This window comes from Notolepis coatsorum (assembly GCF_963971535.1).
Source record: "Notolepis coatsorum genome assembly, chromosome: 4".
Classification (NCBI taxonomy): Eukaryota; Metazoa; Chordata; class Actinopteri; order Aulopiformes; family Paralepididae; genus Notolepis; species Notolepis coatsorum.
Genome location: NC_140168.1, coordinates 59,762,032 through 59,788,895, shown reverse-complemented (window position 1 = coordinate 59,788,895; position 26,864 = coordinate 59,762,032). Strand labels below are relative to the sequence as shown.

Sequence of the window (26,864 nt, the reverse complement as noted above, 5' to 3'; positions counted from 1 at the left end):
AAACATTAGTATTAGGAACACATTTTTTATCATTGTTTAGAACACATACAGTAGTTATATAGATGCATGTTCCAGTTGTTAAGGACAGAGCACTTGTCTGAATCTGATATCATGGCTAACAAACTAAATATTGCATACATTTTTAGGTATCAAACAGTACAAGGCCAATGCGACGGCCAAGAGTATACAGGACGAGAAGATACTTCTAAATGACGGCTACACAGAGGTCTTTCTCAACCATGGAGGAACTGGGGATGTCATCACTGACCATGAGGTCAGACAGATTGAAGCAGCATGCAGGAAACCAGAAACATCAATCAAATGTGATGAGCTATATGAGAAAGAAATCAAAACGGTCATGACAACGGGAGTGGCAGGCATTGGAAAAACATACCTTGTAAACAAGTTCCTCCTGGACTGGGCTGAAGGAAAGACAAACCAAGACATCGATCTTGTATTTCGACTCCCATTTCGAGAGTTGAATGACTCGAAGGCGAAGATTTGCTTGGTGGACCTTATCGGTAAACGTACTGAAGGTATTACAAAAGAGGTCCTCACTGAAGTTTTCACAGAATTACAGAATTCAAACAACCGAAATGTTAAAACAAACAAGTACAGAGTTCTGTTCATCTGTGATGGTCTGGATGAATGTCGTCTTGATTTAGACTTTGAAAACAAGGAGACATTTACTAATGTCACAGAGCCGACCTCAGTAGACAACCTGCTGACAAACCTCATCAAGGGGAAACTGCTTCCCTCTGCTCTCATCTGGATAACCTCCCGACCTGCAGCAGCCCATAAGATCCCTTCTGAGTATGTTGACATGGTAACCGAGGCACGAGGATTCACTGATCCACAGAAGAAGGAGTTCTTCAAGAAGAGATTCAGTGATAATGTGGAGCTGGCCAGCAGTATCATCTCACACATCAAGGCATCAAAGAGCCTCCACATCATGTGCCACATCCCAGTCTTCTGTTCGGTCTCTGCTACAGTTCTGGAGAGAATGCTGACAGACAAAAGTGACCAAGACAGAGTGCTGCCCAAGACCCTGACTGAGATGTACATCAGGTTGCTGGTGTTTCAGTCCATACGAGGGAATAAGTACGATAGAGACCAAGTACCAAGTACCACGTTCCAAGACTGGAATACAGAGCCCAGTAAGATCATTCTGTCTCTGGCGAAACTAGCTTTTGAACAGCTGGAGGAAGGCAACCTGATCTTCTATGAAAAGGACCTGAAAAAGAGTGGCATTGATGTCGAAGCAGCCTCAGTGTGGTCAGGAGTGTTCACACAGAACGTTAAAAAAGATGTGGGAGTAAAGGTGTTCAGCTTCATCCATCTGAGCATTCAGGAGTTTCTGGCTGCTCTTCATGTCTTTCTTGCATTCAACAACGAAAATGTGAATCTGCTAGAACCATCCTGGTTCTATTGGGTGCCTTTTAAACAACCCTTCTATAACTGTGCTGTGGAAAAGGCCTTACAGAGTGAGAATGGAAAGCTGGACCTTTTTCTCCGCTTCCTCCTGGGTCTCTCACTGAAGACCAATCAGATGATCATACCAGACCTGCTGACAAAGACAAGAAGCAGCTCAGAGACTAGTCAGAAGACAGTTGAGTACATCAAGAAGAAGATCAGAGAGAATCCGTCTTCAGAGAGAAGCATCAATCTGTTCCACTGTCTGAATGAGCTCAATGATCATTCTCTAGTGGAGGAGATCCAACGGTACCTGAACCAAGGAAGGTTATCCACTGACAAACTTTCCCCGGCTCAGTGGTCAGCTCTGACATTTGTGTTGCTGACATCAGAAGAGAATCTGGACGTGTTTGACCTGAAGAAATATTCTGCATCACATGAGGCTCTTTTGGGACTGCTGCCAGTGGTCAACGCCTGCAGTAAAGCTATGTAAGTGTTCCGTCTAGATAATACCTAGATAATTAAGTGTTCCGTGTAGATACTATCTAGATAATTAAGTGTTCTGTGTAGATACTATCTAGATAATTAAGTGTTCTGTATAGATAATACTCCCTTGATTAAATTAATTATTTGTCAGGGATAGTAGCAACAATCACCATCATCATCATTAGTAATTAATTTAGTATATCACTGTTAAAAGTAGAATGTGTAATGTAGTCAAACAGTGACCTCTTGAGCCCTTCTCTGTATTTCACTTTGTTTAAATATTTTGTTTTGGTCTGATGTGTGGTTTAGTAACCTACTGTGCATTTCTCCAGGCCTCTTTTTTGGCAGAGCTTGAGGTGTGGTCAGCAATAGCAACCCAATCCATCCCTATACCCATTCAAACCCAACCTACACATCAGACCAAAACAAAACATGTAAAAGTGCAATCCCAAGCGGGGCTCTCTAGAGGGCTTAGATGTCACTGTTTGATGGCATTACAGAGTCTACCGTTAATATGATGGATGGAATAAGGGTCTAGAAGGGTACTCGGAGAGATGTCCGTCTAGGCTACAACATGTATTAGCCTACACTTCATTCCTGTCATGAATGGATCAAGACCCTCCTCTGCCTGCACATTTCCTTCAACTGTGGAATCGCTGTCCCACAGCAGTGCTCACTCAAGCCTTTAGGCACTGAGACGTCTGTGTTAATGAACCATAATAGCGCACCTGATAATTACTTCTACAGCTGTGACTGGTCACGGTTACCTTTATTTATATAGCACATATAAAACCAACCGAAGTTGAACCAAAGTGCTTCACAGTACAAAGAAACTGACAAAGTCAATACAATACAATAAATACACTAGATAGTCACAACAGGACCAGGGCTTAACAAGCCTCAAAAAGCCAATGAAAGCCTGAAGCGAACATGAAGCGATGAAGTGATGTGGTCACGCTTCTTTGTGCCAGAGGCACGCAGCAGCGCTTACAATTTTTAAAGCAATTAAAGATATCTCCTGTTTTGGATTTTCTCCGTCCCTGGAGACTGCCAGTGGGTGTGGAGAATAGTGTAGTGAGAAAGTGGTGTGGTTTCTGGCCAGACCAGCCATCTTGTTTCATGAAATATCATACATTGTAAATGCTTCACCCATAAACAAAACACTGCTAAGCAAACACAATGTTGTTTTAACAAGAGATTGTTCTGACTATTCTGAAACTAAGGTTTATCAACTACGATACAAGGTTCATTCTGGCACTTCCATGTTGTAAAGTGTTGCTAGAGAGCTGATTACAGGAGTCTAGGTGATGCTGAAAATAACTGCATGTGTCACTGAACAGTTTAACAAACCATGTATTGTACACACAACCCATAGCCATACAGTAGTGTAGTGGCTTCTTGTAGGTCAACCAGGTAGTGTCTTTAACATGCACATTCCAAAAAAAATCCAAAACGAGATCCAAGGTATTATGAATTAAATTATAGATTTATTTTAAGCATCTAAATAAAACACCAAAAGAAAGATTCCAATACTCATAAATAATAGTATTCTAACACTGATGTGGTTTAAAGAAAAATGTATGACCTGGCACCTTCACCAAACATTTTTACCATGCCTAGGCCTTCTCTTCCTGCTCATTAAACCACCTGAGATTCCAAGAGTCCCCGCCCCTCACTCTCAACATGCACTACCGGCCTTTGGACACTAGGTGGGGTAGATGACTACAGAGGGGCAGAAACAAAATGTAAACAAATGATAGATACACTAAGAACACAATAGAATGGCTCCAACAAGTAGTGTCCATCACTAAACATGAAGCGGTTGTGGCATAGGCATATTTTAGCCAATGCAACAATGAGACCGTTGGGCGGTTGATCAGACATTCTTTCTAGTAATGTGTTGGTTCACATTGATGCCTGTTGTATTTGTGTGTACAGTGACTCAATGTTCATGGTGGCCAGAAACATTCACATCAAGTTGATCAAACTTGCAGAGGAAATCAGAGGAGTCAGGTAATCATGTAGGATGGTATAGTTAATGTAGGAATGGTTGGATAAAGTGATCAACTCATTTGGATAGTGGTTCTACCAGGGAGTCATTGATGTAGGACGGTAGTTTAAGTTGTAATGGTTGGTTATAATGATCAACATATTGGGACAGTAACAGAGTCATTGCTGGACACAGTGGGGCGACCAGGACACAGTGTTTTGTTCCTGTGCATTTTTGGGAGTAAATACAAAACTGGGCTCCTTTGCTGATTTATGTAAAAGATAACTGTGGTCGCAGAACCTTTGATGTGGCCAGATTTGAGAGCTTCATCAATAACCGGTTTGATGATGTTGCGAGTGAATGTCCTGGGGCTGTTGCTGGATTTCCTGTATGTACTGGTATCAGACAGCTGTCACATGGCTTCAGTGTAGTGAAGGACACCTACAGCTCCACCTTTTTATTGGCTGGTTGGATGACAATGGAATTGTCTTATTGTTGCAAATCCAACTCAAATGAAAATTAAATAAAGTCGGCCATAGGACTGTCACGCTGTGAGAGTCTCCAGGGTTGGTTTTAGTCTTGGGGCCATCTTAGTTAACGTTAGCAACTAACGTTAGCTTAAGATCCAGTAGGTTTACAGTGGCTTTGGCAAACAGGGATGGTGAGGATTTTAAGCATGTTAGACACATTGGACCCGTTAGCATTCATTATCCATTTTCAACAACCTCCTGCTCATATCCAAAATGGTCCCACACTACTGATTTACGTCATATTTTTCGCGGATATAAATACTTCCTTCTACCATTTTGGTTTTCACAGCATGTCTCCTAATGCCTGTGTGGCTGTTGGTGGGAGTGGCATACACACAGATTTTCACTGCACATACTGTACAAACAGTGTAACTTGTCACAGGGAAACGTCAAACATAGGGCTGAATAGCTAGATATCATAGCTTTAAGGTCAGCGCTGGTCTGTGTGCAATATGAAATGACAATTGCACGTTTTGATTGAGAAAAATATATTGGAATTTGGATTTCTTTTCAACCTGCATGGGCCTCCTGAGTATAGGGCCTAAGTATGCTCACTGGCTGGTACAGTGAAACAATGCCGGTCTCATTCTCCAAGGAGAAAGCCCTTTTTGTCGTAAGTCCGTTGGAGAATGAGACCCGCCTGCACGGGTGTAATTCATTCCTAATTCACACAACCTCATATTGTGGTTGTTAATGAAAGTTCATTCATGTTCATCTACTTTCCCCTCTTTTATTTCCCAGGAAAATGTTTCTATTAAGTATTATTGCTACCACTTTATTTTAATTTTCTTTATTTTACATGTTTCCCTGTTTAAATAAATACAACTTAAATGTTTCTGGTTACCTTCCCATCCATCTTCATTCAGGCTGGAGCGCTGTGGCCTCTCAGAGAGATCCTGTGAAGCTCTGGCCTCAGTTCTCAGCTCCAAGTCCTCCAGTCTGAGAGAGTTGGACCTGCGTGGCAACAACCTCCATGATTCAGGAGTGGAGCTGCTCTCTGCTGGACTGAAGAGTCCACACTGTAAACTGGAGAAACTCTGGTCAGTCTTATATGAAGCCACATTTTACTCAAAACAAATCAAACAGAATATTGTATACTGGTTCATTTTCTAAAAACAAAAAAATATATACAATATGTATTGGTGTTGTTACGATGCTGGAATGTCTAAATATTACTGGGAAAATATTGATATTCGATACCATGAGGCCCTTTTTAATTTATTAGCTTCATTTATTACATGGCGTTTTCACATTCGCCGAAATGCTTGCTTGTGATTGGTCAATAGCGCGCGTCAGAGGTCCGATATTACCCGATAACGGACCTCTGCCGAGCAATAATGACCGCTGTGCGCAGCTGTTCGCAAAATCAAGCCCACTGACATCAGTGCAATCAGACACTGCCGGCTGCCGGGGAAGCTGCTGGGGGGCGGAGCGACGAGCGGAGCCAGAACCAGTGTTGCGAGTCGATGTAAAATGAATTAGGTATATTGTTAGTAAGTTAGCCATGTAATAAGCGGGATAATGTATAGCTATACTCGATCATTGTCGCAAAATAATTGACCTTCACTGACGTTTAAAGGGGAACTATTTTACTATTTCTTTCACTATTTGGGCACTTTTACACAATTCCTGTGAGTCTATGGAACACCTCTGTAATATATATATTTTTTTTATTCATTGTTTTGTATAGCACATATAAAACCAACCGAAGTTGAACCAAAGTGCTTCACAGTACAAAGAAACTGACAAAGTCAATACAATACAATAAATACACTAGATAGTCACAACAGGACCAGGGCTTAACAAGCCTCAAAAAGCCAATGAAAGCCTGAAGCGAACATGAAGCGATGAAGTGATGTGGTCACGCTTCTTTGTGCCAGAGGCACGCAGCAGCGCTTACAATTTTTAAAGCAATTAAAGATATCTCCTGTTTTGGATTTTCTCCGTCCCTGGAGACTGCCAGTGGGTGTGGAGAATAGTGTAGTGAGAAAGTGGTGTGGTTTCTGGCCAGACCAGCCATCTTGTTTCATGAAATATCATACATTGTAAATGCTTCACCCATAAACAAAACACTGCTAAGCAAACACAATGTTGTTTTAACAAGAGATTGTTCTGACTATTCTGAAACTAAGGTTTATCAACTACGATACAAGGTTCATTCTGGCACTTCCATGTTGTAAAGTGTTGCTAGAGAGCTGATTACAGGAGTCTAGGTGATGCTGAAAATAACTGCATGTGTCACTGAACAGTTTAACAAACCATGTATTGTACACACAACCCATAGCCATACAGTAGTGTAGTGGCTTCTTGTAGGTCAACCAGGTAGTGTCTTTAACATGCACATTCCAAAAAAAATCCAAAACGAGATCCAAGGTATTATGAATTAAATTATAGATTTATTTTAAGCATCTAAATAAAACACCAAAAGAAAGATTCCAATACTCATAAATAATAGTATTCTAACACTGATGTGGTTTAAAGAAAAATGTATGACCTGGCACCTTCACCAAACATTTTTACCATGCCTAGGCCTTCTCTTCCTGCTCATTAAACCACCTGAGATTCCAAGAGTCCCCGCCCCTCACTCTCAACATGCACTACCGGCCTTTGGACACTAGGTGGGGTAGATGACTACAGAGGGGCAGAAACAAAATGTAAACAAATGATAGATACACTAAGAACACAATAGAATGGCTCCAACAAGTAGTGTCCATCACTAAACATGAAGCGGTTGTGGCATAGGCATATTTTAGCCAATGCAACAATGAGACCGTTGGGCGGTTGATCAGACATTCTTTCTAGTAATGTGTTGGTTCACATTGATGCCTGTTGTATTTGTGTGTACAGTGACTCAATGTTCATGGTGGCCAGAAACATTCACATCAAGTTGATCAAACTTGCAGAGGAAATCAGAGGAGTCAGGTAATCATGTAGGATGGTATAGTTAATGTAGGAATGGTTGGATAAAGTGATCAACTCATTTGGATAGTGGTTCTACCAGGGAGTCATTGATGTAGGACGGTAGTTTAAGTTGTAATGGTTGGTTATAATGATCAACATATTGGGACAGTAACAGAGTCATTGCTGGACACAGTGGGGCGACCAGGACACAGTGTTTTGTTCCTGTGCATTTTTGGGAGTAAATACAAAACTGGGCTCCTTTGCTGATTTATGTAAAAGATAACTGTGGTCGCAGAACCTTTGATGTGGCCAGATTTGAGAGCTTCATCAATAACCGGTTTGATGATGTTGCGAGTGAATGTCCTGGGGCTGTTGCTGGATTTCCTGTATGTACTGGTATCAGACAGCTGTCACATGGCTTCAGTGTAGTGAAGGACACCTACAGCTCCACCTTTTTATTGGCTGGTTGGATGACAATGGAATTGTCTTATTGTTGCAAATCCAACTCAAATGAAAATTAAATAAAGTCGGCCATAGGACTGTCACGCTGTGAGAGTCTCCAGGGTTGGTTTTAGTCTTGGGGCCATCTTAGTTAACGTTAGCAACTAACGTTAGCTTAAGATCCAGTAGGTTTACAGTGGCTTTGGCAAACAGGGATGGTGAGGATTTTAAGCATGTTAGACACATTGGACCCGTTAGCATTCATTATCCATTTTCAACAACCTCCTGCTCATATCCAAAATGGTCCCACACTACTGATTTACGTCATATTTTTCGCGGATATAAATACTTCCTTCTACCATTTTGGTTTTCACAGCATGTCTCCTAATGCCTGTGTGGCTGTTGGTGGGAGTGGCATACACACAGATTTTCACTGCACATACTGTACAAACAGTGTAACTTGTCACAGGGAAACGTCAAACATAGGGCTGAATAGCTAGATATCATAGCTTTAAGGTCAGCGCTGGTCTGTGTGCAATATGAAATGACAATTGCACGTTTTGATTGAGAAAAATATATTGGAATTTGGATTTCTTTTCAACCTGCATGGGCCTCCTGAGTATAGGGCCTAAGTATGCTCACTGGCTGGTACAGTGAAACAATGCCGGTCTCATTCTCCAAGGAGAAAGCCCTTTTTGTCGTAAGTCCGTTGGAGAATGAGACCCGCCTGCACGGGTGTAATTCATTCCTAATTCACACAACCTCATATTGTGGTTGTTAATGAAAGTTCATTCATGTTCATCTACTTTCCCCTCTTTTATTTCCCAGGAAAATGTTTCTATTAAGTATTATTGCTACCACTTTATTTTAATTTTCTTTATTTTACATGTTTCCCTGTTTAAATAAATACAACTTAAATGTTTCTGGTTACCTTCCCATCCATCTTCATTCAGGCTGGAGCGCTGTGGCCTCTCAGAGAGATCCTGTGAAGCTCTGGCCTCAGTTCTCAGCTCCAAGTCCTCCAGTCTGAGAGAGTTGGACCTGCGTGGCAACAACCTCCATGATTCAGGAGTGGAGCTGCTCTCTGCTGGACTGAAGAGTCCACACTGTAAACTGGAGAAACTCTGGTCAGTCTTATATGAAGCCACATTTTACTCAAAACAAATCAAACAGAATATTGTATACTGGTTCATTTTCTAAAAACAAAAAAATATATACAATATGTATTGGTGTTGTTACGATGCTGGAATGTCTAAATATTACTGGGAAAATATTGATATTCGATACCATGAGGCCCTTTTTAATTTATTAGCTTCATTTATTACATGGCGTTTTCACATTCGCCGAAATGCTTGCTTGTGATTGGTCAATAGCGCGCGTCAGAGGTCCGATATTACCCGATAACGGACCTCTGCCGAGCAATAATGACCGCTGTGCGCAGCTGTTCGCAAAATCAAGCCCACTGACATCAGTGCAATCAGACACTGCCGGCTGCCGGGGAAGCTGCTGGGGGGCGGAGCGACGAGCGGAGCCAGAACCAGTGTTGCGAGTCGATGTAAAATGAATTAGGTATATTGTTAGTAAGTTAGCCATGTAATAAGCGGGATAATGTATAGCTATACTCGATCATTGTCGCAAAATAATTGACCTTCACTGACGTTTAAAGGGGAACTATTTTACTATTTCTTTCACTATTTGGGCACTTTTACACAATTCCTGTGAGTCTATGGAACACCTCTGTAATATATATATTTTTTTTATTCATTGTTTTGTATAGCACATATAAAACCAACCGAAGTTGAACCAAAGTGCTTCACAGTACAAAGAAACTGACAAAGTCAATACAATACAATAAATACACTAGATAGTCACAACAGGACCAGGGCTTAACAAGCCTCAAAAAGCCAATGAAAGCCTGAAGCGAACATGAAGCGATGAAGTGATGTGGTCACGCTTCTTTGTGCCAGAGGCACGCAGCAGCGCTTACAATTTTTAAAGCAATTAAAGATATCTCCTGTTTTGGATTTTCTCCGTCCCTGGAGACTGCCAGTGGGTGTGGAGAATAGTGTAGTGAGAAAGTGGTGTGGTTTCTGGCCAGACCAGCCATCTTGTTTCATGAAATATCATACATTGTAAATGCTTCACCCATAAACAAAACACTGCTAAGCAAACACAATGTTGTTTTAACAAGAGATTGTTCTGACTATTCTGAAACTAAGGTTTATCAACTACGATACAAGGTTCATTCTGGCACTTCCATGTTGTAAAGTGTTGCTAGAGAGCTGATTACAGGAGTCTAGGTGATGCTGAAAATAACTGCATGTGTCACTGAACAGTTTAACAAACCATGTATTGTACACACAACCCATAGCCATACAGTAGTGTAGTGGCTTCTTGTAGGTCAACCAGGTAGTGTCTTTAACATGCACATTCCAAAAAAATCCAAAACGAGATCCAAGGTATTATGAATTAAATTATAGATTTATTTTAAGCATCTAAATAAAACACCAAAAGAAAGATTCCAATACTCATAAATAATAGTATTCTAACACTGATGTGGTTTAAAGAAAAATGTATGACCTGGCACCTTCACCAAACATTTTTACCATGCCTAGGCCTTCTCTTCCTGCTCATTAAACCACCTGAGATTCCAAGAGTCCCCGCCCCTCACTCTCAACATGCACTACCGGCCTTTGGACACTAGGTGGGGTAGATGACTACAGAGGGGCAGAAACAAAATGTAAACAAATGATAGATACACTAAGAACACAATAGAATGGCTCCAACAAGTAGTGTCCATCACTAAACATGAAGCGGTTGTGGCATAGGCATATTTTAGCCAATGCAACAATGAGACCGTTGGGCGGTTGATCAGACATTCTTTCTAGTAATGTGTTGGTTCACATTGATGCCTGTTGTATTTGTGTGTACAGTGACTCAATGTTCATGGTGGCCAGAAACATTCACATCAAGTTGATCAAACTTGCAGAGGAAATCAGAGGAGTCAGGTAATCATGTAGGATGGTATAGTTAATGTAGGAATGGTTGGATAAAGTGATCAACTCATTTGGATAGTGGTTCTACCAGGGAGTCATTGATGTAGGACGGTAGTTTAAGTTGTAATGGTTGGTTATAATGATCAACATATTGGGACAGTAACAGAGTCATTGCTGGACACAGTGGGGCGACCAGGACACAGTGTTTTGTTCCTGTGCATTTTTGGGAGTAAATACAAAACTGGGCTCCTTTGCTGATTTATGTAAAAGATAACTGTGGTCGCAGAACCTTTGATGTGGCCAGATTTGAGAGCTTCATCAATAACCGGTTTGATGATGTTGCGAGTGAATGTCCTGGGGCTGTTGCTGGATTTCCTGTATGTACTGGTATCAGACAGCTGTCACATGGCTTCAGTGTAGTGAAGGACACCTACAGCTCCACCTTTTTATTGGCTGGTTGGATGACAATGGAATTGTCTTATTGTTGCAAATCCAACTCAAATGAAAATTAAATAAAGTCGGCCATAGGACTGTCACGCTGTGAGAGTCTCCAGGGTTGGTTTTAGTCTTGGGGCCATCTTAGTTAACGTTAGCAACTAACGTTAGCTTAAGATCCAGTAGGTTTACAGTGGCTTTGGCAAACAGGGATGGTGAGGATTTTAAGCATGTTAGACACATTGGACCCGTTAGCATTCATTATCCATTTTCAACAACCTCCTGCTCATATCCAAAATGGTCCCACACTACTGATTTACGTCATATTTTTCGCGGATATAAATACTTCCTTCTACCATTTTGGTTTTCACAGCATGTCTCCTAATGCCTGTGTGGCTGTTGGTGGGAGTGGCATACACACAGATTTTCACTGCACATACTGTACAAACAGTGTAACTTGTCACAGGGAAACGTCAAACATAGGGCTGAATAGCTAGATATCATAGCTTTAAGGTCAGCGCTGGTCTGTGTGCAATATGAAATGACAATTGCATGTTTTGATTGAGAAAAATATATTGGAATTTGGATTTCTTTTCAACCTGGCCGGGCCTCCTGAGTATAGGGCCTAAGTATGCTCACTGGCTGGTACAGTGAAACAATGCCGGTCTCATTCTCCAAGGACTTACGACAAAAAGGGCTTTCTCTTAGGGCCATTTGAGACCTTTTCGGGCCAATTTTGAAATTCACCAACCGTCCCAATAAAACATATATAATTAATATTATATTATAATATATTGTCTATATTCATGTCTTGCCCGAAAAGGTCTCAAATGGCCCTAAGAGAAAGCCCTTTTTGTCGTAAGTCCGTTGGAGAATGAGACCCGCCTGCACGGGTGTAATTCATTCCTAATTCACACAACCTCATATTGTGGTTGTTAATGAAAGTTCATTCATGTTCATCTACTTTCCCCTCTTTTATTTTCCAGGAAAATGTTTCTATTAAGTATTATTGCTACCACTTTATTTTTATTTTCTTTATTTTACATGTTTCCCTGTTTAAATAAATACAAATTAAATGTTTCTGGTTACCTTCCCATCCATCTTCATTCAGGCTGAACACCTGTAACCTCTCAGAGAGATCCTGTGAAGCTCTGGCCTCAGTTCTCAGCTCCAAGTCCTCCAGTCTGAGAAAGTTGGACCTGGGTAGGAACTACCTCCGTGATTCAGGAGTGGAGCTGCTCTCTGCTGGACTGAAGAGTCCACACTGTACACTGGAGACTCTCAGGTCAGTCTTATATGAAGCCACATTTTACTCAAAACAAATCAAACAGAATATTGTATACTGGTTCATTTTCTAAAAACAAAAAAATATATACAAAATGTATTGGTGTTGTTATGATGCTGGAATGTCTAAATATTCCTGGGAAAATATTGATATTCGATACCATGAGGCCCTTTTTAATTTATTAGCTTCATTTATTACATGGCGTTTTCACATTCGCCGAAATGCTTGCTTGTGATTGGTCAATAGCGCGCGTCAGAGGTCCGATATTACCCGATAACGGACCTCTGCCGAGCAATAATGACCGCTGTGCGCAGCTGTTCGCAATCAAGCCCACTGACATCAGTGCAATCAGACACTGCCGGCTGCCGGGGAAGCTGCTGGGGGGCGGAGCGACGAGCGGAGCCAGAACCAGTGTTGCGAGTCGATGTAAAATGAATTAGGTATATTGTTAGTAAGTTAGCCATGTAATAAGCGGGATAATGTATAGCTATACTCGATCATTGTCGCAAAATAATTGACCTTCACTGACGTTTAAAACACCTCGCAGAGGCGGCTCGGTATTTTAAACTCTGTGTCGGTCAATTATTTTGCGACAATGACCTCGTAGCTATAGATAGATAGATACTTTATTAATCCCCTTGGGGAAATTCAGGGTATCTCGCAGCTCACATAGCATACAGACATTTGACCATTCCCAAACAGTAGTTACACATTATGTCTGTATCATGAATTAAAATAAGTACATGATAAAATTCAATCAAATCATACCCTCAATATTAAAATTAAAATTAAAATAGGAGCGTGATTAGATAAAAGCAGGTGTATAAAAACAGGTGTAAAAACAGATGTAAAAACAGGTGTAAAAACAGGTGTAAAAACAGATGTAAAAACAGGTGTAAAAACAGGTGTAAAAAACAGGTGTAACTATAATACGCTGTTGTACAGTCTGATGGCTGTGGGGACAAAGGACCTCCTGTGCCGCTCAGTCCGTGAGTGCAGGGAGATGAGCCGTCCGCTGCGACTGCTGCTCTGCCCCACCAGGGGGCGGTGGAGAGGGTGGTTGGTATTGCCCATGATGGCCAGCAGCTTGCTCTGCGTGCGGCTCTCCACCACGGTCCCCAGTGGGTCCAGTCTCCTCCCCACCACTGAGCCAGCCTTCTTGACCAGCTTATCCAGCCGTCTGGTATCCCTGGCCGTGGTATTACCACCCCAGCAGACAGCGGCGTAGAGGAGCACACTTGACACCACTGCCTGATAGAACATGAACAACATTTCCCCACACACATTAAAAGACCTGAGCCTCCTAAGGAAGAACAGCCTGCTCTGTCCTTTCTTGTAAAGTGCTTCCGCATTAGCAGCCCAGGCCAGCTTATCATCTAGGTGCACACCTAAATATTTGTATGATTGCACCGTCGCAATGTTGTTCCCCCGTATGCTGACTGGTTGCAGAGGTGGTTTCGACCTGCGGAAGTCCAGTACCATCTCCTTGGTCTTTTTTGCGTTCAGAAGAAGGCCGTTCCGTTCGCTCCAGTCGCTGAAGGCTCCCACCTGGTCCCTGTACTCTCCCTCCTGTCCCTTCCTCACACACGCCACAATCGCTGTGTCGTCCGAATATTTTTGGACGTGGCAAGACTCAGAGTTGTAATTGAAGTCTGCCGTGTAGAGGGTGAACAGGAACGGAGCGAGAACAGTCCCCTGTGGAGCCCCAGTGCTGCTGACCACTGTCTCCGAGACACAGTTGCCCATTCTGACAAACTGTGGTCGATCTGTCAGGTAATCTGTGATCCAGGCAGTGAAGGAGGGATCCACCCCCATCTTCCTGAGCTTGTCTTTTAGTATGGGAGGTTGAATAGTATTAAAAGCGCTCGAAAAATAAAAAAACATAATCCTCACATAACTCCCCGGCTCATCCAGGTAGGAGTAGGCCCGATGTAGCATGTAGAGGACCGCGTCGTCCACCCCGATGCTCTCCCGATACCCAAACTGCAGGGGGTCAAGGGCGTGTTCAGTCTGTGGCCTCAGATGGTGTAGAAGCAGCCTCTCCAGTGTCTTCATGATGTGTGACGTGAGGACCACCGGTCTGTAGTCGTTGAGCTCGGCCGGGCGCCCAGCTTTGGGTACCGGCACAAGACATGATGTTTTCCACAGGACCGGCACCCTCATGTCCCACAGGCTCATATTGAAGAGCTTCTGGAGCGGCTCAGCCAGTTGGTCTGCACAGAGCTTCAGCAGCCTCGAACACACGCCATCCGGGCCAGCCGCCTTTCCTGGATGCAGTTTCCTAAGTTCCGCCCTCACCTCATCTACTGTGAGGGACAAGGGGGGGGGGGGCTGGGTGACACAGGGGGGGGGCAGGTGACAGGGGGGGGGGACTAGGTCACTGGGGGGGGCTAGGTGACAGGGGGTGGGGCCAGGGAGCGGAACTGCAGAGTTGTGGTTGCAGCAGTGAGGAGGAGATGGTGCAGGGGGAGGAGCTGCAGCTGGAGAGGTGGGAGATTATACATTATCATTCATACCTCGTATACACAGACGCACTCTGCCATACAGTAGTTAATGTTAAATAAAGCCCATTTGAATTGAGAGAGAGTGTGTGTCTGTATGTAAGCTTTTTTTTTTTTTATCTGAGAGAATGTCCGCGAATGTCCTCAGACTCCTCACGCAGGAGAAACGACTGCAAAAAGTCGAGTCCCGTGGATATTATTGCAACAGATAATTCATACATTATTATGTTTAGAATTTGGACGGGGGGGTAGGCTCTGATACCAGTCTCACGCCTCTGCGGGGGTGTAACACTAACACCTATTCACAGCGCACACGCCGCTATTGTGTGTGTGCGCGCGTCCATGTATGTGCGTTTCGTGACGCGATTGTAGTTCTTATCGCAAATGGAGATTATTACAATCATGCCATCTAGCAAGAATTAAACGTATTTACAATTCGTATTAGGTTTAGCAAGTTGGGGGACGTATACCTTACATGTCAAAGCACTAGAAATGGCAATTTTTCTATTTTTATCGATTTCTGAAAAGATGTCCTTTTTGAGCATTTAAGAGGGATTCTAATTTCTTTTGTTGTCCGCCGACGGGTTCAAAGCTCCAGCGTGACTCCTATTGCTACCACTTTATTTTAATTTTCTTAATTTAAAATGTTTCCCTGTTTAAATAAATACAAATTAAATGTTTCTGGTTTCCTTCCCATCCATCTTCATTCAGGCTGGCGGGCTGTGACCTCTCAGAGAGCTGCTGTGAAGCTCTGGCCTCAGTTCTCAGCTCCAAGTCCTCCAGTCTGAGAGAGTTGGACCTGGGTTGCAACATCAAGCTCCAGGCTTCAGGAGTGAAGCTGCTCTCTGCTGGACTGAAGAGTCCACACTGTACACTGGAGACTCTCAGGTCAGTCTTATATGAAGCCACATTTTACTCAAAACAAATCAAACAGAATATTGTATACTGGTTCATTTTCTAAAAACAAAAAAATATATACAATATGTATTGGTGTTGTTACGATGCTGGAATGTCTAAATATTCCTGGGAAAATATTGATATTCGATACCATGAGGCCCTTTTTAATTTATTAGCTTCATTTATTACATGGCGTTTTCACATTCGTCGAAATGCTTGCTTGTGATTGGTCGAGAGAGAGAGAGAGAGAGAGAGAGAGAGAGAGAGAGAGAGAGAGAGAGAGAGAGAGAGAGAGAGAGAGAGAGAGAGAGAGAGAGAGAGAGAGAGAGAGAGAGAGAGAGAGAACGTCATCTTTCCTTCACAAAGCGCATCGAACGCTGTCAACTAAAGCACCGTGTTTACTACAGCGCGGGTCACACAGTAGCCAGAACCTGGGTTCTCAGACAGAGAGAGAGAAAGCTCCCGTCTGGTAGAGATTTGGGCTCTACTGAGCCTACCTTTCTAGTTGAAACGTTGCAATTTTTACATCATGCGTAAGCTGTCAACTAGCGAGATGCGTTGTACTTGTTACAGAGCTGGTTACAGAGCTGGTCCACACTGCTATTATGAAATGACCCGAAATGTATGTAAGCTTGTCAACTAAAGCGGTCCGTGTTTAATAATAATAATGACTTGGATTTATATAGCGCGACAGCACGGGTGAGCAAACTCGTCACACAGCAGCCAGTGATCATTCATACCTCGTATACACAGACGCACTCTGCCATACAGTAGTTAATGTTAAATAAAGCCCATTTGAATTGAGAGAGAGCGAGAGTGTGTGTCTGTATGTAAGCTTTTTTTTTTCTTATCTGAGAGAATGTCCGCGAATGTCCTCAGACTCCTCACGCAGGAGAAATGACTGCAAAAAGTCGAGTCCCGTGGATATTATTGCAACAGATAATTCATACATTATTATGTTTAGAATTTGGATGGGGGGGTAGGCTCTGATACCAGTCTCACGCCTCTGCGGGGGTGTAACACTAACACCTATTCACAGCGCACACGCCGCTATTGTGTGTGTGCGCGCGTCCATGTATGTGCGTTTCGTGACGCGATTGTAGTTCTTATCGCAAATGGAGATTATTACAATCATGCCATCTAGCAAGAATTAAACGTATTTACAATTCGTATTAGGTTTAGCAAGTTGGGGGACGTATACCTTACATGTCAAAGCACTAGAAATGGCAATTTTTCTATTTTTATCGATTTCTGAAAAGATGTCCTTTTTGAGCATTTAAGAGGGATTCTAATTTCTTTTGTTGTCCGCCGACGGGTTCAAAGCTCCAGCGTGACTCCTATTATTGCTACCACTTTATTTTAATTTTCTTAATTTAAAATGTTTCCCTGTTTAAATAAATACAAATTAAATGTTTCTGGTTTCCTTCCCATCCATCTTCATTCAGGCTGCTGTACTGTGAACTCTCAGAGAGCTGCTGTGAAGATCTGGCCTCAGTTCTCAGCTCCAAGTCCTCCAGTCTGAGAGAGTTGGACCTGCGTGTCAACAACCTCCAGGCTTCAGGAGTGGAGCTGCTCTCTGCTGGACTGAAGAGTCCACACTGTACACTGGAGACTCTCAGGTCAGTCTTATATGAAGCCACATTTTACTCAAAACAAATCAAACAGAATATTGTATAATGGTTCATTTTCTAAAAACAAAAAAATATATACAATATGTATTGGTGTTGTTATGATGCTGGAATGTGTAAATATTCCTGGGAAAATATTGATATTCGATACCATGAGGCCCTTTTTAATTTATTAGCTTCATTTATTACATGGCGTTTTCACATTCGCCGAAATGCTTGCTTGTGATTGGTCAATAGAGAGAGAGAGAGAGAGAGAGAGAGAGAGAGAGAGAGAGAGAGAGAGAGAGAGAGAGAGAGAGAGAGAGAGAGAGAGAGAGAGAGAGAGAGAGAGAGAGAGAGAACGTCATCTTTCCTTCACAAAGCGCATCGAACGCTGTCAACTAAAGCACCGTGTTTACTACAGCGCGGGTCACACAGTAGCCAGAACCTGGGTTCTCAGACAGAAGGAGAGAAAGCTCCCGTCTGGTAGAGATTTGGGCTCTACTGAGCCTACCTTTCTAGTTGAAACGTTGCAATTTTTACATCATGCGTAAGCTGTCAACTAGCGAGATGCGTTGTACTTGTTACAGAGCTGGTTACAGAGCTGGTCCACACTGCTATTATGAAATGACCCGAAATGTATGTAAGCTTGTCAACTAAAGCGGTCCGTGTTTAATAATAATAATAATAATGACTTGGATTTATATAGCGCGACAGCACGGGTGAGCAAACTCGTCACACAGCAGCCAGTGATCATTCATACCTCGTATACACAGACGCACTCTGCCATACAGTAGTTAATGTTAAATAAAGCCCATTTGAATTGAGAGAGAGCGAGAGTGTGTGTCTGTATGTAAGCTTTTTTTTTTCTTTATCTGAGAGAATGTCCTCGAATGTCCTCAGACTCCTCACGCAGGAGAAACGACTGCAAAAAGTCGAGTCCCGTGGATATTATTGCAACAGATAATTCATACATTATTATGTTTAGAATTTGGACGGGGGGGTAGGCTCTGATACCAGTCTCACGCCTCTGCGGGGGTGTAACACCTTACACCTATTCACAGCGCACACGCCGCTATTGTGTGTGTGCGCGCGTCCATGTATGTGCGTTTCGTGACGCGATTGTAGTTCTTATCGCAAATGGAGATTATTACAATCATGCCATCTAGCAAGAATTAAACGTATTTACAATTCGTATTAGGTTTAGCAAGTTGGGGGACGTATACCTTACATGTCAAAGCACTAGAAATGGCAATTTTTCTATTTTTATCGATTTCTGAAAAGATGTCCTTTTTGAGCATTTAAGAGGGATTCTAATTTCTTTTGTTGTCCGCCGACGGGTTCAAAGCTCCAGCGTGACTCCTATTGCTACCACTTTATTTTAATTTTCTTAATTTAAAATGTTTCCCTGTTTAAATAAATACAAATTAAATGTTTCTGGTTTCCTTCCCATCCATCTTCATTCAGGCTGGCGGGCTGTGACCTCTCAGAGAGCTGCTGTGAAGCTCTGGCCTCAGTTCTCAGCTCCAAGTCCTCCAGTCTGAGAGAGTTGGACCTGGGTCTCAACTTCAAGCTCCAGGCTTCAGGAGTGAAGCTGCTCTCTGCTGGACTGAAGAGTCCACACTGTACACTGGAGAAACTCAGGTCAGTCTTATATGAAGCCACATTTTACTCAAAACAAATCAAACAGAATATTGTATACTGGTTCATTTTCTAAAAACAAAACAAAATATACAATATATATTGGTGTTGTTATGATGCTGGAATGTGTAAATATTCCTGGGAAAATATTGATATTCGATACCATGAGGCCTTTTTTAATTTATTAGCTTCATATACATCACTTTCTTTGATGTTCAAATACAGCTGGTAGGGTTATAGGCTGTGAGTGTGTTGTTTTCATTGTGTGCTGAACTTCTCAGCTTCTCTAATTCTACAAGCGAAATATCACTATTCTTTTTAAACATAACAAACAAAACAAAATATACAATATATATTGTTGTTACGATGCTGGAATGTCTAAATATTCGTTTAAAAAATATAGATTTTCGATACCATGAGGCCCTTTTCAATTTATTAGCTTCATATACATTACTTTCTTTGAGGCAACTGCTCCATAATGTGGCAAATTAGTATTGAAACCGTTTCAAATATTCAGTATCCATATGTATTGAATTTTGTTTGGACAGCACTAATATATATATAAAAGAGTGCATTATTAAATAAAGTTATCTGTAAACATCCAAAACCAGCTCTAACTTTGATACCTTTGATTCCTTGAAAAATATTAATATTTGATCCCATTTTCGATACCACAGGGCCTTGTTCAGTTTCTTAGCTTCATATACATTGTCATCTTATTTTGATGTTCAAATACAGCTGGTAGGGTTATAGGCTGTGAGTGTGTTGTTTTCATTGTGTGCTGAACGTCTCAGCCTCTCTAATACTTTCAGAGAAATATCACTGTTTAAACATATTTCTTTTCATATGTTAGATTAGGTCTTAAAAAAATAATTATCAATATTGAAAAATCTATATATTTTACAACACTATATAAGAACAAATTATTACATAAAGGCATTTGTAAACCTAAAACCTGGGCGGGCCTCCTGAGTATAGGGCCTAAGTATGCTCACTGGCTGGTACACAATGCTTCCTCACTCTGTGTGCACGGGTGTAATTAATTCCTAATTCACACAACCTCATTTTGTGGTTGTTAATGAAAGTTCATTCATGTTCATCTACTTTCCCCTCTTTTATTTTCCAGGAAAATGTTTCTATTAAGTATTATTGCTACCACTTTATTTTAATTTTCTTAATTTAAAATGTTTCCCTGTTTAAATAAATACAAATTAAATGTTTCTGGTTTCCTTCCCATCCATCTTCATTCAGGCTGTTCGGCTGTAAACTCTCAGAGAGCTGCTGTGAAGATCTGGCCTCAGTTCTCAGCTCCAAGTCCTCCAGTCTGAGAGAGTTGGACCTGAATGACAATATCTCAGGAGACTCAAGAGAGAAGCTGTTGTCTCTTGGACTGGACAAACTCAGGTATGTATTGTTTATCTCTGGACCAATACATTGAACAGTGGTTTTAAATATAAAAAACGACCAGATTACAAAGTAATTTCCACAGAGCGGAGATTGTTCTGGTCAACAATAATAGATTTAGTGTACATTGGAATATTTTATCTATTACCTCATTTTCTAAATGGAATTCTATTTGTAATTATGCAAATAATAGTTTAATCAGACAGGTTCTGCCTACAGTGCTGAATGCTGACATAGTGTTTGAGTGTGTTGAGATGACCTTGCAGCCTGTGGTCATGAGATGATTCAGGGTTTTTTTTCAGAAGAGATTGTTTCTTCTTCACATAAGGTCTCTTTCACACCTATAGTTCGGTAGATTCAGGGGTGAAGTTGCAACATTGTTGCATTTTTTCTTTTCACTTTGCCAAGCGCACCAAACGTTCTAAACAAAGCCATGTGATCATGCAGGTCAGCTCTTTATTGGACATCATTTTAATACCATACCTGCCAACATTATGCTGTGAAAAAGGGGCTTCAATCCTACAGGAATATCTTTCATTTGGGTAGTTTAGTCCTCATTCCTTCTCATCAGAGGCTGACTGTGCACAGAGGCACCGAGGAGATTTTTACTCTGGGTTGCCAGGTTGTGCAGGAATAATGAAACATTGTGTATAAAGGGGACGATTTCTCCATCCAATCCGGCAACACATATCCCCCATACAAAGCCACTATACAACTTAATTAAAAACATTTTTGGTAAACAGGAGATTATATAACCTGATGCGCCAGATGGTTTGTTACACAGCATCTTATGATCTCCTGAATCCAGCTGCATCACACGATAAGAGAATATATATGAGTACAAAATAATCATGTGATCTCCCATTGAACAGATATGGCTGGTTTAATAATAAAATAATATGTCAATCACAATCTGCTGGACAGCGTAGCATGAGGTGTGTGTGTCTCCATCAGATGTGTGTGTGTGTGTGTGTTAGATAATATATGTGTAAGAGTTGCCGTGGTTACCACACTACCACAGAGTCACACTGATCACCGCTTCACCTGTTTTTCACCTGTTTATTTTAGGCCTGTTGTTTATGTTTCAATTTCGGATTGTAAAAGTAACGTGTGTGTGTGTGTGTGTGTCTGTCTCCATCAGAATTTAGCTCAGGCTGGACCCAAACACGGCACACAGAAACCTCTCTGAGGACCACAGGAGAGAAGGACCAGTCATATCCTGATCAGTGTACTGCACTACCACAGGACCTAGCATGTCCTACCATGCTCTGTAAATAACTCATGTACAGATACCCATATGCCCTACTTTGTTTACTTGTTTTATTGCACAATGTCGTTCTATTGGATTCTTATTATATATTACTATTGTATTATGCACATCGTTGCGGGCAAGACCCCCCGCATTTCATTGTATACTTGTATGCCGTGACAAATAAAACTCTTGACTTGACTTGACTTGATTGTTTAAGCATTTTTGGTTGAAATAAAATGCTCACATGATGTCACTTCCTTGCTATTCCAAAGCACTGACAAATGACCACACACATGAGCCAATTGGTTAAACAGTCACCAGGTGCACAAACACATGATTGCTTATTGGAGACACACCAGTCAGGTTTACGCACTATAAAAATGCAGCAGGTGAGTTCACCTGACTGTAACCAAAATGGAAGGAGGGTGAGAGGGGGGATCTACGGAGGAGGAGGAGGAGGAGAAGGAGGAAGAGGCGGAGGCCGTGCCAGAGGTAGACACGGTTGTGGAGGAAGAGGAAAACCAGAAGCAGTTTTTTATTTATTTATATACTGTATATATATATATGATTATATATTTCTTTACTGTAATTGTAACCTGTATTTATTTGATATGTGCCTGATATTTGCTGAGCTTACAGTGTTATGCACACTACTGTAGTAGCGTGAAAACTGGGACATGTTTTGTTGTGATTCTCCATGTTGACTGATTTGTGTTATTATTCTAATTCGTGACCTGTCCCGTCTAAATGTTTAAATGTTGAGCGATTTGCAGTGTCAAATTTCCCACGGGATAATAAAAGTATTTCTATTCTATTTGGGTATATGGAGAGAAATAAATAATAATTTCATCAGTCTGCAGCATTGGTCTTGTGTAGTGTATGGTGAATGTATTGTATATTTGCACATTCTCCATGTACCTCACTTATAGTACTCTAATCACTGAGAAGTAGAATTGCTAAAAGTGTATTAGGTTATTTAAGCACAGCAGTGTGTAACTGGTTCAAACTGAATTAAGTCGTATGAAATAAATACGTGTGTGTTCATATAACAAAATATAATTTTTATAAATGAGTTGTGGTGACTGAACCAAATTAAACTCAGGAGACACGTGTGTAAGCCAAACAGGCTTGTTTATTCACAATAAAGGTATTTACATAAATCAAATTGGCTGGAAATGTAAAGTTACAGGGGGGGGGGGGGGGGGGGGGGATAAACAATACAACGTGAGGTTCCAGGTAAGTACAGGGAAATCATAGTTCATTCCCGGGAGTAGGGGGAAATCATAACTCGCTCCAATCAGCCACGTGCATTCAGGTAGGTCAGGGGTGTCCAAACTATTTTCAATGGGGGCCCATTTAGAAAATATGAAAACACCCAAGGGCTAACTACATCTATCTTAATGTACTTTCGGACCATAATAAAGTCACATACAAATGCATCGCATTTCAACAATTTTATTTAACTATCATCAATATCAAATCAATAGTCTTTTGTCAGGTGTGCTGTGAACAAAACACAAATAACTCAGCCTTTTTGCACGTTACCAAATGTAATCAGATGTGCAAGGTATTTTAATTTGTAATAAATAGCATTTCTTTTTCCTTTGGAATGAGACAACACAACGAACAAGGAATAATCTGGGAAATACCCTGTCTACCCAGGTTAATCAAATAAAAAATAAAAAACTTAAATGTAAAAATGTCACATATACTGTTTGAACACAACAAAGCCACAACCACTGGATTACAAGATGTACAGTGCAATGACAATATACTTTTTTGTGTAGCCAAGACACCAGGTGTAGGTCTCTTACTGAACAATGTTTTTCTCATCTCACCCACGTCTAGACACCACCAAGAGAGAATTGTACACATAGGGATCCAGTTCTGTGAAGCTGAGAAACATCCCATTGATTGATTGATTGATTGAAAACTGTATTAACAGATTGCAGAATGGGTACAGTACAGCTCAATAGTATACAATTGTTAAGGGGATGCAGACCAGAGAAAGACTTTCGTCTTGTTTACATCAGTGTCCCCCATTTTCAATTCATCATAACATATATGACATACGCATACAGGCTTCATTTTACTCACTCATATCACGCAGAAACAAAAAATGATCAATTTGGCATGAGCAAGACAAGAGACAAGCAACTTACTGAAACTAATGAGAGGTGAAACTGAGATCTGGACTGCAGTACATGCAAGGTCTGGTTTGAGAGCAGTGGTTGAGATGCGTAAAATATCGAGCATGGGTGGGAGTCAGTTAGTCTGGACCTCACTCGCCTCTTGTTCAAGTTCATAACAGAGAATGTCTGCTCACAAATATATGTAGAGCCCAACAAGCTCAGCATTCTCTTTGCAAATGTTCGCATTTCTGGGTATTTATTTACCTTTATCCAGCTGTCGGTAAAAGTCCAGAAGTGAGAGAGGCTGCTGTCGGCCTCGCAACTTTCGATGCATTGCATCTCACTTAGCTCCAACTGCAGTGGATGCAGGACAGTGTCGGGGTCCACAGAGAAGAGAGATGATGCAATACAAGAGATGTAATACTGAATACTTACAGTGTCGGGGTCCACAGAGAAGAGAGATGATGCAATACAAGAGATGTAATACTGAATACTTACAGTGTCGGGGTCCACAGAGAATTAGAGAGATGATGCAATACAAGAGATGTAATACTGAATACTTACAGTGTCGGGGTCCACAGAGAAGAGAGATGATGCAATACAAGAGATGTAATACTGAATACTTACAGTGTCGGGGTCCACAGAGAAGAGAGATGATGCAATACAAGAGATGTAATACTGAATACTTACAGTGTCGGGGTCCACAGAGAAGAGAGATGATGCAATACAAGAGATGTAATACTGAATACTTACAGTGTCGGGGGCCACAGAGAAGAGAGATGATGCAATACAAGAGATGTAATACTGAATACTTACAGTGTCGGGGTCCACAGAGAAGAGAGATGATGCAATACAAGAGATGTAATACTGAATACTTACAGTGTCGGGGTCCACAGAGAAGAGAGATGATGCAATACAAGAGATGTAATACTGAATACTTACAGTGTCGGGGTCCACAGAGAAGAGAGATGATGCAATACAAGAGATGTAATACTGAATACTTACAGTGTCGGGGTCCACAGAGAAGAGAGATGATGCAATACAAGAGATGTAATACTGAATACTTACAGTGTCGGGGGCCACAGAGAAGAGAGATGATGCAGGACAGTGTCGGGGTCCACAGAGAAGAGAGATGATGCAATACAAGAGATGTAATACTGAATACTTACAGTGTCGGGGGCCACAGAGAAGAGAGATGATGCAATACAAGAGATGTAATACTGAATACTTACAGTGTCGGGGTCCACAGAGAAGAGAGATGATGCAATACAAGAGATGTAATACTGAATACTCCCTCCTTTTGAAAAACCGGGGCCTGTTTTCAAAAGCATGCTTAAGCAATAAAAGAAGAAAAATTAAATACATATTTTTGTCTGTTTTAGTTATTATTTTCATGTTTGTTCATTGTGACTGCTGTTATGATGAATAATAAAAAGTGTTCTCACAGCTCAGTGAAAGGACCCGAGTGATGAACCCAGGGGTGTCTATGTATAGTGCCTGTTTCCCTGTGCGCCTGCGCAGTAGAGGCTCTGTGATTTGGATCACTTCATTATGGAAATGTTATAGTGTTGAGAAGAGTGTTTCTATTGTATGAAATAATTAATGATTTATCATGTGATTATATATTGTATTAGATCTAATATGCATATTGAGATTGTTTTGTAATGTACAGTTTTTTTTAGGTCCGATACTGATATGTATATAGAGCGGGGCGGCCGGTGGACAATATAAGCATATTTCTTTTTGCATCTGATCAACAAATAAACAAAAATCAACAAGTTATTATTAACAACACTGGTGATGTGAGAGAACAACACACTGGTTCTGTGGAGCAACACGTGGGCATGGATCACGAGGGCGTCCCCACACTAATGTAAGTGGACGTACTAAAGAAAGATGCAGAGGGCAGAGAGTACTGGAAAGCTAGAGACAAACACGAGATGGATGACAACAAGGAATCGCCCAACAAGGATGACAAGAGAGAGAGAGAGAGAGAAAGAAGAAAGAGAGAGAGATGAAGCCTTTCAGCAATCAGATGAAATAAACCATATTTTTGATAGATGAAGGTTGTAAATTGGGCCAATTTGTTTGGAACACAACTCCAGGAAAGTTGGTTGGTTACTTAGTAGTTGGATGGTGGGGCATATCATCATCATCATCATCATCATCATCATCATCATCATCATCATCATCATCATCATCATCATCATCATCATCATCATCATCATCATCTAGTCCTTGTAAAACCATTGAGGCTGCCCTCATTTCCAATGATCAGTCAACAGATGGACAAAATTAAAAGTAGTAATACAACAAGAGGAAAACCGGGCAAATGATCTAAAAACAGACTGATACACAGCAGTTAGTGATCATGGTTTTGAACTGTGCATATCGGAAGAGTATTGATCTTTAAAGTGCATTGAAGGACGTTCCATGAGTCAGGAGCATTAACGGAAAAAGCAGACTTTCCAAGCACAGGACATCTTCCAAGAACTTTATTTGAGCAAGTCAGATAGGCTCCAAAGTTTTACAATTCAGCAACATTGTGATGTAAGGTGATAGCTCACCAATAAACAAATACCAATGAGTATTGCGCCTCTCTGCAAGAGAAGACCGTTATGGCATGAAACTCCTCATTTTTTGGACCTTGCCAAGCCATCTTACTTTAGTTCTTCTACCCAAGTATGTTTTGTGAGGGAACTATCTTCCCATATGTGTGTACGTCCTCCCTCCCTCCCTCCCTCCCTCCCCTGGGGCTCTCTCTGTCTCTCAGCCCTCCAACTGTGAAATCAGCCTGTTGTTTCTAGCACACCTCTCCAAACCCTGCCATCCTCCCAGAGAGAGAGAGAGAGAGAGAGAGAGAGAGAGAGAGAGAGAGAGAGAGAGAGAGAGAGAGAGAGAGAGAGAGAGAGAGAGAGAGACCAGTCTTTCTCTGGTCTGCATGATCCCCTTA

General features: G+C 41.5%; 1 protein-coding gene across 1 annotated transcript in view; it reads left to right on the top strand.

Annotated features, from left to right (window-relative positions):
• Positions 1–221: 221 nt before the first annotated feature.
• LOC311226535 (NLR family CARD domain-containing protein 3-like) overlaps positions 222–26,864 on the top strand; it is a gene marked incomplete at its 3' end in the record, with an annotated part of 139,640 nt that continues 112,997 nt past the window's right edge. Inside the window, exons 1-8 of the mRNA XM_084311955.1 lie at positions 222–1,902; positions 5,286–5,459; positions 8,715–8,888; positions 12,304–12,477; positions 15,690–15,866; positions 17,321–17,494; positions 18,950–19,126; positions 20,375–20,527. Coding sequence (XP_084168081.1) covers positions 359–1,902; positions 5,286–5,459; positions 8,715–8,888; positions 12,304–12,477; positions 15,690–15,866; positions 17,321–17,494; positions 18,950–19,126; positions 20,375–20,527 — 2,747 coding nt within the window. The 5' untranslated portion in view covers positions 222–358. The remainder of the gene's footprint in view (positions 1,903–5,285; positions 5,460–8,714; positions 8,889–12,303; positions 12,478–15,689; positions 15,867–17,320; positions 17,495–18,949; positions 19,127–20,374; positions 20,528–26,864) is intronic.